General features: G+C 39.4%; 2 protein-coding genes across 7 annotated transcripts in view; one reads left to right on the forward strand and one right to left on the reverse strand.

Moving 5' to 3' along the window:
* Positions 1-18,316, reverse strand: part of LOC126367787 (putative fatty acyl-CoA reductase CG5065) — a 576,419-nt gene that overhangs the window by 502,930 nt on the left and 55,173 nt on the right. The window lies entirely within an intron of this gene.
* The window catches only part of LOC126367777 (ecdysone receptor), a 431,491-nt gene that overhangs the window by 401,915 nt on the left and 11,260 nt on the right, over positions 1-18,316 (forward strand). For 4 of the 6 annotated variants that reach the window (XM_050011506.1, XM_050011507.1, XM_050011511.1 and 1 more), the window contains 3 exons: positions 13,713-13,883; positions 16,463-16,755; positions 17,254-17,433. In XM_050011506.1, the coding sequence (XP_049867463.1) occupies positions 13,713-13,883; positions 16,463-16,755; positions 17,254-17,433 (644 nt within the window). The remainder of the gene's footprint in view (positions 1-13,712; positions 13,884-16,462; positions 16,756-17,253; positions 17,434-18,316) is intronic. The other 2 variants (XM_050011508.1, XM_050011510.1) reach the window with 1 other exon arrangement.

An 18,316-nucleotide genomic window follows, 5' to 3' on the forward strand; every position in this document is an offset into this window, starting at 1 on the left:
TATCCCTATCATAAAACTGATTACCCTTTTAAGCTTAAACCTCCTCACACATTCTATCCCGTTACCACACATGGCCTTAAGGATCGGAAATACGGGTTAGGATACGATGACCATAAAACTGCTATTTTCTGGGACAATGTTAGATAGGACTAATCCAGGGTTATGTTAGATAAGCTTTTATTTAATATGCTATGAGGGTTAATCTGAAATCTATCAGTGATTACCTAACTAATATTAATCGTCCACATTGTCAATGTATTCATGTTATAATCTACTCTTCGATAGAAAGGGGCTATAGACGCTTCAGAGAATCGAATCCGAAAACTTTCGTGGTCAAAGCTATTACGTCACAGAGGTCACCTATTATTTTAGAAGCTATAAAAATACAGCATCACGCCTGTATCTCTAAAGGGGTACGCAGAGATCTATAGTAATACACAACCACTCCACGCCAGCTATGTTCACGTCCATGGCCTCCGTGGTCCAGCGGTTGAACGTTGTGCTCACGATCCGGAGGTCCCGGGTTTGAATCCCGGTGGGGACAAATCACAAAAATCTGCTGGCTGATCACCTGATTGTCCAATAGTAAAATGATCCGTGCTTCGGAAGGCACGTTAAGACGTTGGGCCCGGTTATTACTTACTGATGTAAGTACGTAGTCGTTACAAGAATCATGTCAGGGGCCTATGACGGCTCAGTAATAACCCTACCACCAGGGTTGATGTGGTTGGTAATCTACCTGACAATCCACACGATAGAAGAAGAAGAAGCTATTTTCAAGTCCATTGTAAGAAGCCTTTCATCGCACTAGTTTTGTTGTACAGTTGTACAGTTGTACAGTTAACAGATAGAAGCGTTCAAAAGTCACTTTATACCAATTCAAAAATATGTTCAAGATCTATGTATGACGTCATCTATTAACAGACCAATGACACACTTTTTTAGGCGAATCATCACAATCTTGCAAACTCTACGATTGGATTCGCCACCTCTGTTTTTATGTCAAATGTGTTACTCAATCCTCTATATGCCTCGCTTACATTATAATGTTATTTCAGCCTCGTTCGAACGCCCCACTTCGTACGTTTATTCACCTTTTCCTCGAATCAGTACGTTAATGACCTAGTTTTCGCCAAAGTATTTGCCCCGTTTACACAATAAATCGCAAACAGGAAAGTGAAGCGTAATAAAAATACTCTCAACTAACAATATTATAACGATAGAAACAATAAAGTTATGACATGGAATGATTTGTGAGAGCAATATTGTTTTATTTTTTATTTTATTTTATTTAGATAGGTATACCAACAGTACACATATTGTAAAGTTATAAAATACAAGTCTTAAATTAGTTTTTGTATATGTGCTCCAATTACAGGTAGTACACATTGTTGTTTGTTCTTCTTATTGTGTGAGTTGTGAGGTGGAATACTAATCTCATCAACCCTGGTGTCAGGGTTATTACTGAGCAGCCTAACGCCCATGACATGGCTCATGTAACGACTACATACTTACATCAGTAAGTAGTAACCGGGACCAACGGCTTAACGTGCCTTCCGAAGCACGGATCATCTTACTTTCAGACAATCAGGTGATCAACCTGTAATGTCCTCACCAAACTTAAGGATCACAAAGTGATTTTTGTGATATCTCCCCATCGGGATTCGAACCCGGGGCCTCCGGATCGTGAGCCCAACGCTTAATCACTGGACGGAGACCGGAACATAGTTTGTTATAGGATTTTAGTGAGTGTGAGTGAGACCGATATAATTTTCACAATGTGGCTGCTGTTATCAACTTCTCACAGTGATTGTATCGTTTGTGTATCTTTAAGAATTTTGAACGGTAATTTCCGTTTAGATTTATATTGAGATTGATAATTATCTTTTAATTACTCATCTTTACACTGTTCCGGAAGAACATTTTTTAAAGCAATACAGCAAAATAACAAGAACATTGTTTATGATATTTTTTATAAATATCTACTAGCTCGGACATTCACAACCGGATTATTTACTACTTAATAAAAAAAACTTCCAAAGACTTATAGCGAAGTATTTTCTCCGAAATAAGTATCTACTCAACGAAATAAGGTTTAAAAAGACTTTAAACTTTAAGACTGAAAACATAAACTTTCTCTTTTTAAGCGACTTACATCTAGACAAGTACGGAATACGCACAGGGCAGCGAAGGCCAGAAAATGAAAAAAAAAGAAAATGGAAAGGAAGGGGAGGCCTTTGCCCAGCAGTGGGATCTTGTAGTCTATATTAGATTTTAGATATCTAAATAAACGCAATCCAGCGAATTATTGCTTTTAGAGTCAGCATAACCAAGAATTTTATCATACGATGAATCGTACTTGTTTAACACCTTAAAAACTGTTCGGCATAATGTTCCAGTATTATGTTACTAGCTAGAAATGCTTTCTTAATATCCAAACGGGCACTGCTTATTATGTCAAGGTATTTATCAGGAAAGAGTGCTTACACGCCATTCCTTCGTTATCGTAGAAACAAAGACACGACCCAGTTAGACGTAATTAGCCCTTTATGACAAGTGACGATAACTCGGCCGTCTAAACGAGCCTTGACCCACATGGCGTACTCGAAATCAGGTTAATAAATTCCACTTTTATCCTTGTTTACGAGAAATAAACGTTGTTTGTCAAAGTTGGATAAAACTGTCAGTAGTAAGTTTATTTTTGGCAAGTTATTCGGTAAAGAGAGGGTCTTAACTTCTCTGTGATGTCAAATATTAGCTCTAATACAGCCTTTCGAATTTGTAGAACATTTTTATTGGATACATACACATACATAAACAGCCTATATACGTCCCACTGCTGGGCACAGGCTTCCCCTCAATCAACCGGAGGGGGTATGGAGCATACTCCACTACGCTGCTCCAATGCGGGTTGGTGGAGGTGTTTTTACGGCTAATAGCCGGGACCAACGGCTTAACGTGCCTTCCGAAGCACGGAATCATCTTACTTTTTCGGACAATCAGGTGATTCAAGCCTGAAAAGTCCTTACCAAACAAAGGACAGTCTCACAAAGTGATTTCTACAATGTCCCCATCGGGAATCGAACCCGGACCTCCAGATCATGAGCGTTACGCTCTAACCACTAGACCACCGAGGCTGTGTTATTGGATAATACAATTATAATAATCACCTTTAAGTACTCACACAATTAAACATGTTAACGTTCATTCGTGCTACTGCTTGGGACAGGCCTCCATCAAGAGATACGGGGACTCATGAATATTACCACGGTACGCCTGTGTGGGTTGTAAACCAAACAAAGATGGTCTTTCACCAACTTTTAATCCAATCCATCATTAAAACAAGGATACAAGATACATGAGATCACATCTAATGGCCTCCGTGGTCCAGTGGTTTGAGCGTTCGGCTCACGATCCGGAAGTCTCGGGTTCAAATCCCGGTGGGGACACATCACGAAAATCACTTTGTGATCCCTAGTTTGGTTAGGACATTACAGGCTGATCACCTAATTGTCCGAAAGTAAGATGATCCGTGCTTCGGAAGGCACGTTAAGCCGTTGGTCCCGGTTACTACTTACTGATGCAAGTTAGTAGTCGTTATGCCATGCCAAGGGCCTTTGGCGGTTCAATAGTAACCCTGACACCAGGGTTGATGGGGTTGAATCCACCTCACAACCCACACGATAGAAGAATAAGACGTCTATTTCCCGTTGGGGTAAGCAGAGACCACTTTCTATGATCCTGACACGCCACTTTCGCTTATTGCACTCTCATTAAAGTCTTCATGTGTGCTCGCCAGTTTAGACTACTCTTGACCTGGCGTTTCTTTAAAACATTCTGGACCTGATGGATACAACATTCCTTCAAAATATATCTCGGGCCCAAGGCGTCTGTTCTTTCAATTTTACTGTCAAGTTAACCCTAACATGCACAGTGAACGAAACCATGCAGCATTAATTCTAATTATATCCCTCCCTTTCTATTTACCTACCCATTCCCATGTTTACTCGAAAAGGCGAGGCGAGTAGGGCGTGGGTGCGCGGTTAACTAAATTGGGGAGCTGACGGAGACAAAAAACATGCTTCGTCTGTTAGAGCCTCGTTTACGTAGGCATAGTAAATAAGGAAGGGAAGAGGTCTAGTAACCACATTAGGTACAGTCATGAGCAACTTTAGGACTCTGTCGCACTAACATATTTGACATTTAGTGAGACTTACAGTTCAATTTGTCAAAAAAGTTAATGTGGCATGGTACCAAAGTGTTTAAATATTACTGCTCGTGACGGTACTTCCCTTGCCTCGCGCAATGAGGTATAAAGACTATTCTTACTCTTTGAAAGTACGATATAAATCGTGGTTGGTCTACTAAACGTTGGTGAATTAACTTTGAATATTTTTTATATTTTTAGTTATAACTAAATAAATATCTAACTAGCTATAGATCGATCACGAGACTTTATCAAGCCGATTAAAATGATTAACCGACTTTTTACTTTAATGACATATTTGCTACAGTAAACAAGCATGTTCCAAGTTAGTTCTTGGCTTATTACTACTTCCAAATATGGCTTAATTTAAACCGCTCTTTTTGGTTCATGTTTTTACCTGCCGGCCAATCGGATTCCAGTATTAATATCTTTATACGTATCCGTTATTGACATTCGCCTTTCACTGCGAGTTAAAAAAACACAGTGACATTTAAGAGTGAGGAAAATTCCTTGTAATTCGACTCTTTTTGAGTGTCAAGGCTGTAAGTTCCCTTTCTAAGAAATTCAAAGCTAATTAAGCTATAGTATTTAGTGTTCTGTCTCACATAACACATAGATAAACAGCCTATAGGTACCAACTGCTGGAAACAGGCGGTACTTAATGAATCTAGAAGTTCGCAGAAAAAAAAACACGAATAGAAATGTTTTTACTTTCTATTTCACTTCATCATAATCATCATCAGCCCATTAACGTCCCCTCTGCTGGGGCACAGGCCTGCCCTATGGATGGATAGGGAGATCAGGCCTTAAACCATCACGCGGGCCCAGTGCGGATTGATAGTTATTAACGACTGCTAATGCAGCCGGGACCAACGGCTTAACTTGCCTTCCGAAGCACGGAGGAGCTCGAGATGAAAACTTTTTTTGTGGTCACCCATCCTATGACCGGCCTTTGCGAAAGTTGCTTAACTTCAACAATCGCAGACCAAGCGCGTTAACCGCTGCGCCACCGAGCTCCTCACAGAGCTATTTCACTTAAATCACACATCTTAAAGTTCTATTAAATTATGATATGGCGTGTCAATACTCGCCTATTTACTAATTACCATTGAAAAACTATTTTGATCTAAACGAGCCTCTAAAGACAAGCGTAACATAGAGCTTAGTCAATATTAATACACAGAGGGAGTTGTACATTACGCCTTCGTCACTCGTCCATTACGCCGGTTATGGATTGAACGCGATAACCTGACGCTTTCTAACAATGTGACGAAATTAATGACGAAATAAGAAAATAATTTCCCAATGATTGTATTTGAGTTATGTACTTTTCTTTTTCGACGACGTTATAGGGCTGTTCGATATTTAAACGCGTAAGAATGTCATCGAACAAGAAAGATAATTTCAAATAACAGATTAACTTATTTGAATAAAATCTGATGTATTTTATCTTCTGAAATTGAAAGCAAAAGTTTTAGTCGATACAGCCTTGTTTCAAAACACAGGATATGTGATTTGAGGTATCAGCCTAAATGTCTGTCGATTTTTTATTACTAATTAGATGTACCTCTGTCAACCCCAATTGGGATACAGTCGTGAGCTTATGTTATGTTATACAGTATTTACTTAGATAAATCTAAATTACGCCGTGGAAAGCCTTCTTCAGGTAAATTAATCGAATTTATTACTGATAGAGATCTCTTGACAACAATATCGTTGGCTAAGCATTCTCAAATTATGTTGCACAAGCATCTATTGGCCTCAATTCTTTTGTTAGAAAAAGGTGACTATTTCACGTACAATCAGCAAAATCTGCTGCTTACATAATATTAATAAAACATACCTACTATTTAACTATTTTTTGGTGACATTGCAACCGCTACAGATAACATTCATAAGCCAACATTAAGACACACGACACGACACACAACACCTTCACGACAATTTTTTTTATTGAGACCATATCTCAATTGGAGTAGTCAGAGGTACAGTCACTGAGCCCAAATAACCCAATAATTGTTATGAAAGTTATGCAAAACATTTTAACTGTTATTAACAATATTCCAGTCTATATTTCAACATTGCTTCACTACAAAAAACACTTCCCTTTTCAGCCAAAGTTATTTCCCATACAAACAAAAAATCCCCCAATCTTCTCCCATACGTGCCGGTGATCTATCCACTCGCATTAATTCGGGTGTGCGCGAGCGCAGGAAGTGAGCGCCCTCCGTTCCTCCGGATGTTAACACTCCCATGTGCGGAGGAACTTATCTGTTTCCTTTGCCTGTTCGCATCGTAGCTTTTAGGCGGTAGTTCTGATTTTAGTGAGTCTTCTTAAATTCCGGCAACGCTCAAATGTAAACCATGCAAGATATTTGAAATGTAGGATTGAATAACTCACTGAAATGAGTTACTTTCCAAGCTACGTTCCCCATAGAATATATAGATGGCGCTGTACAGATTTAACGTGATAAATCACATACATACATACATAAACTCACGCCCGTAATCCCAAATGGGGTGGGCAGAGCCACAAGTAATCAAAGACAACTTGCAGCCACTGTTGATACAAAGTCCTAAGATGGATATGATGAACCTTATGGTGATAAATCACCTATTTTCTCATAATGTAATAGCAGAAGCATATATAATAGTATTTTATGCAACAGTCTTATAAGAAGGGTCAAAAAATGCGAGTGGCGTGAGTTGCGATGTGAGCCTTGGCGAACATCGCAATAAGAGACGCCACGAGCATTTTTTGACCTAGTTATACAACGTTGCATACAATACTTTTTCTACGACGACGTAATTTTAAATGAAACAAAAATTTTCCAATTTATTTTCCAACGCGCGGGAAAATGGCGGCAAATGTATACTTTTTTTTTTATAGTATATCTATGGCACCAAACAAAGTAAAGGTGCCAGTTTCCAGGTCAAAAAAAAAAAACAACAACAATGCTTTTTTGGCGACATTATAGTACAGTTACACTTTGTAAACAATGCTTTTATAGGCCATAGAGCGTACACTTTTTCAAAGAGTTTAATTATGTGTGTACTTATATTAGACTTTTTGGTTATTTAAATGCCAGATTAAAGTAGAGGAGTAGAAAAAAATTATTATTGCTTGATTGATCAGATATGTAGAGTCATGAGCAATATAATGTACCCACTTTAGGACTCTGTCGCCCTAACATATTTGACATTTAGTGAGACTTACAGTTCAATTTGTCAAAAAAGTTAATGTGACATGGTACCAAAGTGTATACTATTAATGCTCGTGACCGTACATCATTATGTTGCTACCTGTATTGCTTCTATTTAGTTTGATCAGAATAATAATGGGTGGAACATAAGTTGTCACTGGGAACCGAGGGTCATCATTTATACCCAAAAACAAAGATAAACATCACAGCACTGGCTTTTGCACTTTGATTGACAGATCTAACTCGTACCGCGCATAGAACCTATATAAAACTTTTTTCTCATCATCACATCATCACCAGCCCATTAACGTCCCCACTGCAGGGGCACGGGCCTTCCCTATGGATGGATAGGGAGATCGGGCCTTGAACCACCACGCGGGCCCAGTGCGGATTGGTGGTTATTAACGACTGCTAATGCAACCGGGACCAACGGCTTAACGTGCCTTCCGAAGCACGGAGGAGCTCGAGATGAAAACTTTTTTTGTTTTGTGGTCACCCATCCTATGACCGGCCTTTGCGAAAGTTGCTTAACTTCAACAATCGCAGACCGAGCGCATTTATCGCTGCGCCACCGAGCTCCTCAAACTTTTTTCTAAATTGAAGTAATTATAATACTCAATTAGTGATTAATAGTGAACTAGACTTTCTGTTATGTAGAAGTAAAATGTGGGGACCAAAGACCAGGCTGTATGGGCTAAGTTCCCTTTGCCTGCCCGAACGAGCAAATTGAAAAAAAAGTAAAATGTACTACATATTTCCTACCTTGCTTTTACTTTATAGGCTTCACGCCAATATAGGTAACTGCACGTTAGCAAGTCTGAAAAATCACCTTTCACAACTTGAAAATCCTCTTATCAAAGCCTGATCAGGCCATAAATCAACAAGCCGATCAAAAGAAAACTAGCAAGTAATCTACGCATGCGCTTTTCTCACTGAGTTTCTATTTCATTGGTTTTCCCCTAGAGAAACCGCGTACCACTTGTCCGCCCCAGATATCACGATAGAAAGTACATTAGAAAGTAACACTGAGATCTAGTCAGTGCGTTTATCACGCAGCCATTTTTCTAGTTTTTCTTTTAGATGAAAAAATCTTGCACAGGGTTGCCTTGTATTGTATCTACATGCATTTGGCTCAAAATTTGTTTGCGGAGTTTACGCTGTAAAGTCAGTGTTGTATATCAAACTACTGAATCGTTACTTATAAATTCAAATTACGAACATGTGATTTTGGTTTTTTTCTTAGGATAACCTACTTTATAATGCTTAACAAATCGGTCTAATAAATCCTTTTATGAAACTTCAAATCGAAAATTTTCTATGAAAATACTGTCGTGTGACGTCATCAATAAAAGCGGTCAAACTTCGTACTCATTGTTCTTTAATTCTCAATTCAAATTCGAAAATAGAACAAAAATAATTCAATGAGTGACTGATTGGTTTTTGATCATCCTAGACTGGCTTCTACTTCTGGATTAGCATTTTCTACGAGTAACTTATTGTTGACTCAGTCAAATACTCTATACATCCTCTAACCTCATTCACTTTGTCAATAATTAGCCTCCATTGTTATACTGTTTATCCTCTATCGTCGAATCAAATATGCATATTGCTGCAACCCTAATCAGATCGGAGTGATGCTGTGCGTGCAAGAGAGAATGTTGTTCGATTTTCGCAAGTTTTCTTTTTGCGTGCCTATAAAAACGAGCGCAGAAACGTGAGTCTACTCGCTTAGATCTGCTGAACTGGACATAAATAAAGAAACTAATCTCTTGCAAAACGACGTCGCAAAACTTGGATATCGAATTTGGAAACTAATTCAAAATTATTTATTTTTCTTCTTTGGCTTTTTATGAAGCCAACTCTTTTATAATCCAATCCGTTTTGTGATATCATGCTTGTTCTTACTTTCGCCGCCCCCGAATTTCAATTACGTGCGCGTACGCCTAGTGTGCTTGTGCAATACCTACTTTTAGGCAACTTTCACTGGCGCTTGCGCGGCCCGCCTGCGAAATCATTGCGTGGTTGTTGCTGGGGTCACAGTGAAAGTTTTCGCGTATTGTTTAATCGACTCATGTCTGCTGTTGCCTCATATTTAACTCACGCATCGTCGGCATCGTTAACCGAACAGAACAGGTCTTAAAACATAAAATTGAATTATGCAGCTTTATATTACTGTGAGATAGAAACGTAGGCTACCCGTTTCAGTACCTCAGCCGCTCAAGAAATTGTGCAAAAAAAGTGGAGTCGCGTGAGAGGAAAAACGAGTTATTATTAGTTGGTAGAACTGCGAGCTTGCTCAGAGCTCTGATGCTATCATAAATAATGTGGCTGCGCGGGCGACGCGCGGGGGGATGGAGCCGCGCAAGAGTCAAGGCCGCACGCTGCCCCCGGTCGACGCTCGCGCCTGCGCCCCACTTGTCGCTCTCGGTGGTCGGCTGTCTCGTTCACACAGCCGACAACGCCCGAGCGCCGCCGAAGCGCAACGAACTAGACCTTCCACTGCGCGAGCGCAACATTGAACAGCTGAGACGTAATAACACACTGACTCGGTCATCCGTGCATTCAACTTTTGATTGGCTTTCTTTTTCATGGGCAATGATTTGATAAGTGCCAGTAATAGTTATGGACGTCTGATAGCTTGTCTTGTTTTTTTTTTGTTTTTATATCCAGCCAGACATGAAGGTACTTTCTTTGTAACAAAAAAAACTTTATGACAGTCACCTACATTGTCGATACAACAAAATGAATTTAACCTCTGTATTTTTACTTTAGCACTGATGCTTGAACAATGAATGCTAGAAGCAAAAGTGTTTAACTTAATCCATGTCAAAACAATTTTAAACATCGTTGTATGATAAACGTAATTTAGTATTAATAGCATTAAGCCATTAACACCATTAACTTTGGATTTGACATCAAAATCGTTACAAACCGGTTCTAGCAATTTGGTTCTAATTTAGGTCAATCAAATATACCTACCTACTTAAATTCATAATTTACATTTTCCATAACATTTAAACGAACATTTTTAATTTAAATACATTTACCTCGAAACCCAGCCAATAACTTCATAAAAATAAAAGTGTCACTGTACAGAACTAACGACAATTTTCTTTTTTAATTTTAACTTCCTCTTACAACACACTGGTATCTATGGTAGCCATAAAAATAAAGAATAAATAAAAGTAGTAGAACCACTGGACCAAACATAACCAGTTTTTCAACCCTGACACTTTCACCGGTTTAGAGTTGCATCACCTTATATAAAGTGTTACATTCTGCGTAATAATACGCGTCGTTATTTATATAAAAAGACTATAAACTACGATAGTTTTTCAGCTCTTAAATTAAAGCCGTCCTTCACTTACAATACGTGCAAGAAAGGGATGCAGCTAGTTTTAGTCCTGTCAAATTTAGTTAGTGGTTGCCCGAATCGACACCATTATGTAGTATTTCTTCAAACTTGAATGTGTTCGTGATTCAAACCATCGCCAAGCCATGCAGTCGATGAAGAACTCTACTATTCGCTATACTATTATGCTATTCGCAGCTCAGTTGGTTTATTTTCATGTTACAGGCCACGCATCACCGAGCTTTCTGTTAGACCAACGTGATCATAGGTAGCCATATTTCCGGCCAAGTAGTTGCCATTTGCGGCAAATCTACAATAAGTCACGTCAAAAAAAGAAAGGTAGCCATATCGCCGTCTGTAGCGGTCGAGTCAACTGTGTTAGTGAAAACTGCACGTATTTTCATGCTTCCCCTATTAAAGTAAATTCTGTGTCATAATTGGTTTCGTGTGTCAGACAGGCAGACGCTTTTAAAAAACCGGACCTGGCAAATCTTCAAGTTAGGTAAGCGGACCCTGTGAAAAACGGGGTAATACTAGGGAGAGATAAATTGGTTTCGTATGATAGATTGGGCACCGTCCAATAACCATGTTAAGTGACACAAGTTTCTCGGTCTGATGGCAACGTCCGCAATTTATAACCGAGATGTCGAAATCAAGACCTCGGGCGTCGAAATTGTACTAGATTTCAACAGATTTACCTTCTGCTGGTAAAAAACGAAACGAGCGAGTTTTTCTATCGGCCGTATTTTGAAACGACACAGCGCCATCTGACAGTTAACGTTTGAAGTTTTATCATTATAAGATCCCCAAAAGACATTAGTCCAAAACGGTAAAAAACTACGAAAGATTATTTGAAAGGTCACATGTATACTTCCGCATAACTTTATTTATACGAAATGATGACAGATAATTTGAATTCTTGCCCTTGGTCCTTTACTATTTGAGTCGTAAATATTTCTACATTGCTTGATTTATAGGCGAAGTTACATATGCTTACAAAAGCGATGTTAGTACCTCTAGTAAAGAATTTGTTTCCAGTGAAGGTAGTAAAATGGAAGGAACACCTTTAATTTATAGAGCTGAGCTATTCGCTTCAAGTTTCTCAAAGATAAAACGTCGCACTTGACCTTTTTATAAGCAATTTAATGAGCACACTTTTAGCTGTGAAATATTCAAATTGCAGCTCTTCTATAAAACTTTACGCAAACAGCAGATATTGCGCTATCTTTTTCACTACATTGACACATTGTAATTGTAGTAGAGCGGGTTATTTTCAAAATTAGGTTGATGTTGTAACAGTTTCGATAAAACAAAAAATAAACTCTTAAAAAGAAGATACATGTCACTAATCACGTCACACACGGCGTATCATGCGACTGTCGCATGCGTTTACGGAAACCCTCACAATCTTCAAAGTCGAATTGGCAAACGAAAGTAAACAAGGTCAATGGATCTGTCCATCTACTCTAAATACTTGCTTTAGTTTTAAGAATAGACGAGATTCCTATAGCATTGGTTGACGAGTTATTTTAACCACGGGTCCTTTTATGATGGACGGAAGATGTCTCTTGGCTCGGATCCCGCATGGAACTAGTTTTTTGGCAGCCATCGGACTGGTTGCGCAACGCAGGTACCGCGGCCACCGACCCGACTAATGGACACAATAAAAATGTAAATAAAATTAATGACAAGAGAGGCTTAAATGGAGCCCGTCGTAAACCCGCTTAGATGCCGCCTAGTACGCTAAATGTACATTCGGATGATTCGCCCTTCTCGGTTGAGCACCCGCATAATACCGACACGAAAATTAATGAAAATTAACGCCGCCCCGCGTTTAAAACATTAACTTTTTATTATCCGGCTGTTATCGTGTTATCGGCGCCATCTTAAAATTCTTTCTGGTGTTGCGAATTGCGCTTAGTGTTTTTAATTTAATTGAATTAGCCTTACTTCATTTTTACGAAAAGATACGCTAAAGAATGCTTAAGTTAAAAACATACAATGTATTAGTGCGAGTATCATTGGCACTATCATTACAATCAAGCCAATGAGAAATAGGCCTGTCAATTAAAACAATATGGCGACACGAGGAAACGAATGGCCGCCATTTTGAAGACAATTGGCGGGACAATAATACATTCTCTCGCGACTCCTGTCTCAGTTGGAGCGACTGATTGACAATTGCCAATTACATTACCATCACGCGTACACCACCACCGGAGGAATACCAAATCTTGGAGCCTCATTGGTATGCGCCCGACACCATCACCTTTGTTCGGACAGGAAACGTCCGAAAATCACTTGGAAACATTCGAAGTTCGAATGGAAAAAATAAAACGATCTTTCGTTCGCCGACTTGGTCGACAAATGGTTCATGAAATGTATGCAAATTTTATAGCGTCCGATTTTAGACAGACACCGACTTGTTTTGCGTTTGCTGTTTGAGGAAAGTAATGCAGACTTTTTCTTGGCACTGTCCCTAAGATCAGTCGTAAGAACTTTCCTCATTTATCGTGATTTTTCCTCTTGCAGTTGTTGTGGTAAACAAAGATGCTTTTGTCTGATCGGACTTTGTTGTTTTACTTGCGCGTCGGAATATTCCTTTTACTTTTACTTCAATAAGAATGTAGCTAGAATACTTGAGTATTCATCAAAACATTGTATTTAGTATTTTTACTTGAGTTTATATTGTGCCAATAACTTTACGATATCTGATTTTCAATTCAATGTCAAATACCTAACTAGAGTTCAAGAATTCAAGAGCTACTTATTTGAAATTGTTTCGGCCATTTTGTTTTCTGGCGTGACTTATTCAAAAGGCAATGTCCCAGTTGTTTTGAACTCTATGTCCATTATCTTCCCAAGGACTATGATATCTCACTTGCAGTCCTATTCTACATTTTGGTACCCTGCAACGAACAACACTAACTCCTCGTTAATCTCTTTCCAGGTCGAGAGGAACTGTCGCCAGCGTCAAGTGTGAACGGGTGCAGCACAGATGGCGACGCGAGGCGACAGAAGAAGGGTCCGGCGCCGCGACAGCAGGAAGAACTATGTCTCGTCTGCGGCGACAGGGCCTCTGGCTACCACTACAACGCGCTTACGTGTGAGGGATGTAAAGGTAATTGATGTTTATATTTTTTTTAGGAATATATTTTTGTACCACAATTTCGCAGGTGTTTTCGGAGGTATGTGACCTAACCTAACCTGTAATTGGGCTGGTTTTCCCTTCGGGAAGGAAGGCCAGACAGGCAGTCGTTTCTGTAAAAAATAACCCATCAAATCTTTAGGTTAGGTGAGCGTACCCTGTGAAAAACAGAATGATGCTAGAGAAGTAGATATTTTTGTACGCAAAAATTTAGTAGGTAGGTATAGGTAGCTAGCTAGGTTGTCAAGGTCTCGGAAGATTTAAACAAGCGAAAACAATACTTTACATGCGTCATTGTCATGAATTTATATATATCAACAGTTCTACGTACCCTAAAATCTCACGATTAGGGAGTCTAAAAACACCAACCTCATATAAAAGTATGTGCACAATGTCAACAAATTCAGAATTGCAATAGTGATTTTTAGACGAATTGTTTGAAGTTGGTAGACCAACCCGCAGTGGAGTAGCGTTGTGGAGTATGCTCTATACTCCTTCCAGTTGATTAAAGCCTGTGCCCAGCACCGGGACGTATACAGGCTGTTTATGTTACGTTATGCTTCAACAAGGCCGCTTGAAACCACACGTTTGGCGGCTCAGTAGTAACCCGCAATTGATGAGGTCGATCACTGGCTTCACAACTCACACAAGAGAAGTAGACTCCCACTCCTGCAGAGAACCATACAGTCGCAACATCATTTTACAATGGCAACCCAACAAAAGCTCCCTTACATGAGTTACTCAAGCTAGTACGAATATATATAGGCCAGTTTACCACGTGCATTGTGTTTACTAGACATAATCCGGTCGCCCACGGACAGACCAATTCAGTTGAATTGGTGCATTGTGCCGTATGAGGTACGTTACGAGGACACGTCACAGCTGTCTGCGGAGTGTCTGGGCAACCTTCGTGCGAACTGTGCCAAAAGTGGACTTTGCATGCACTTACGCAATGCTATAAGTACTTATAATATGTGCGAACTCGTGCCCTGATTCCCTTGTAAAGTGGGCAGACGTAGAAATTGGTAGGAAACAACTGGTTGCTTCAAAACCACTTAAGCGCCTTTTTGAAAAAACTCATTTTCTTCAACAAAAACCTTGTTATTTTTCAACATTTCTCAATCCGGGTAACAAACAAACAAACTTTTAGCTGGATTGAAACTAGTTTGTCTGTTCTGAGTTTTTTTTTGATAAAAAACACATCCGAATGTGATTTATCAAAAAAGCGCTTACGCGGTTTTCATTGTGCTTGTGTGTTATTAGTACTTATATAGCATGTAAACTCTTGCCGTTATAAAGGGGACAAGCCCAAATGTTACAAGGAAGCAACTGGTTACCTCTTTTAATAGTTAATTTTCATACCGGATCCTTTATAAAATACGATTAATTACAACAGGTAACAAGTCCAAAGTCTACGAAACGTCTATCACGTTAGGCAAACGTGATCTCTTAATCGTTCTCCTTGGGATGATCTTCTGTCGTGTAGGTTATGAGGTCAATGACCGTCCTCACCTAGGTTCAACCTGCAACAGCCTCGGTGGTCCAATGTTTGAGCGTTGGGCTCACAATCCGGAGGTCCCGGGTCACTTTGTGACCCTTTTGTTTAGTTTGGTTAGGACATTACAGGCTGATCACCTGATTGTCCAAAAAGTAACATGATCCGTGCTTCGGAAGGCACGTTAAGCCGTTGGTCCCGGTTACTACTTACTGATGTTACATGAGCCATGTCAGGGGTCTCTGGCAGCTCAATAATAACCCTGACACCAGGGTTGATGAGGTTGGTAATTCACCCACGCGATAGAAGAAGAAGAGAACCTGCAATATAAGCAAACTACGGCCAGTAATAAGCGGGTCCAACGTTCTAACTACTAAACCCCATTTTGACGTGATAGATTTGCCGCATATGGCATAAATGCTTGGCGGGACAAATAGGGAGCGCTGACTATATATACCTCAAAAGCCGTTGGGATGATAAGCATTAAGCCATTATTTTTCTCTTTGTCTAAAACCTGATGGGAAGTACCTAACTGAAACAGCAGCGCTCAATTCATACGGCTCAGATATACTATTAGTCTTCGCAAGCTTCGTACCTTGTCCATTACAATTACAGTCAATTCAAGTCTATCTGTCATGTATGTTGATACATAAATCGTCTGTATTACTGTCAACGACCTCTGTCTTTGAGCCAACCTTCACATATTATTTTATCGGGCGAAACAAATGAACTCTGCGAATTTCGTCATCAGATCCAGATAAGATAATTACGAAAATATTTTTATCGCGAATCATACGGATGCATGGTACTTGTTTATTGAATGGCTTAGAGTATTATGACGAAAGTACTGAAAACGTCAATTTTGTCTTTTACTTGATAGTACGTCATATCCTTTGGAATTTGTCTTGCTGCAGTGGTTGCTATCATAAAAAGCTATTTAAAAAATATTGTACGTTTCATGTATTTACTTGGTTTACACAATCGTTGTTCTAAATACTTTATGATAAGGGCTTTTTCACACTACAATACTTAAGTTGTTTTTTCTTATATTTTCCAGGTTTCTTCCGACGGAGTGTCACAAAGAACGCAGTATACATATGCAAATTCGGCCACGCTTGTGAAATGGACATGTACATGAGACGAAAATGTCAAGAATGCCGTCTGAAAAAGTGTCTAGCTGTAGGCATGAGGCCAGAATGCGTTGTACCAGAAACCCAGTGCGCGATCAAAAGAAAAGAAAAAAAGGCACAAAGAGAAAAAGACAAACTGCCAGTTAGTACGACGACGGTGGATGATCACATGCCTCCTATTATGCAGTGTGACCCCCCTCCCCCTGAAGCCGCGAGGATTGTAAGTTCCACCACTATTTTATTTTGTAACTTACACAGTTTCGCCAAAAATAGTATATCTTTCCGTAATTGGCAACACTGGATGGAAGTTGTGAACCAATCAATTGAGTTAGATTCTCTTGGTAACCAATGACGAAGCTGAGAAGAATATTGCCAGAGATAAAAATAATGTATTATGGTCTCTTTTTGACTAAACTGTATTATTTATTTATGTACTTTAATATAAGAATCTTTTCATATTTAAATATATCTGTCTTCTTCGCTTATTATTAAAGATTTCTTGAGCTTTCTTTAGTTTATTTCTTCAGGCGGATTGTTCTATAGCACCATCACAACAAAGTATTTAGATACAGTTAAATTAATATAGTCTTAAAAGTCTGATTTGAATTTCGCAACAAAATTCATATTGGAACCACTAAAACCAGCTTTTCTACAATATATTTGTATATATCTTGCTTAACCCTAAGCTACGACTAACTGTTGCGGTTTCGTTTTGAAGCTGGAATGTTTGCAGCACGAAGTGGTGCCGAGGTTTCTGTCGGACAAACTCCTGGAGCAGAACCGGTTGAAGAACATACCCCCGCTGACGGCCAACCAGCAGTTCCTCATTGCAAGGCTCGTCTGGTACCAAGATGGGTATGAACAACCGTCCGAAGAGGATCTGAAAAGGGTTACACAGGTGGGTGTATATATTGTTTTTTATTGATGACTGATTAATTTAGACAGAACCGAGAATTTATAATATATGTTTTCGGCATAGTACCGCTAGCCACAAGTTAATAGTGTGTCTAGGGTTCGACGATCCAACGGTTGTATATATGCATAGCCCTGTGCAAACTTCGATAGCGCGTTTCAGGCCTGTATTATTGAATGATGGCGCCATCTGTTGCATGTGGGTTGAACTAGTTGGTCAACTAGTACAATCAACTTTTATGCTGGACTGAGAGCGAATAAGAAACATAGGACATATTCAGCTGCTTGTCCTTCCGGCATGTCGTTAAATCCGACAGAAGGATTGTGTCCCTTCTAACATGATGAACAATTGTTATGGACGATGGGCTGATCCCATATCGCCATAAGGTTCATCATATCTATATTAGGACTTCGTATCAACAGTGGCTACAAATTGTCACTGATTATTTGTGGCTCTGCACAGTTCATTAAGGTAATCCTTAAGTTTATGTTGCGACACGAGGATCAGAACAAAAAACCGTGTCGAGAATAGTTTATTGTCGAGAAAATATACGGTCGAATTGAGAACCTCCTCCTTTTTTGAAGTCGGTAAAAATACGATCATTCATTCGTTAAATAATTTAAGTTGTTATTGTAGTTTCCTACCGTTGTTGTATGTTTTGAAGATCACGCGCAAGAAACCATTTTTGGAGACTCTTACGACCTTTATATCTACGGTCAGCGTTGTCGTACGAATAGGTTTCGTGCGTGTAGTTACGAATACGCAAGAATACTCTGGGGACGCGCACAATCGCACACAGGTATTCCTGTTTACGTACGATGCAAATTCATTCACTATCCTTAGACCATCTCACCCGCTCTGGAGCGTT

This window comes from Pectinophora gossypiella, chromosome 6, assembly GCF_024362695.1.
Source record: "Pectinophora gossypiella chromosome 6, ilPecGoss1.1, whole genome shotgun sequence".
Lineage (NCBI taxonomy): Eukaryota > Metazoa > Arthropoda > Insecta > Lepidoptera > Gelechiidae > Pectinophora > Pectinophora gossypiella.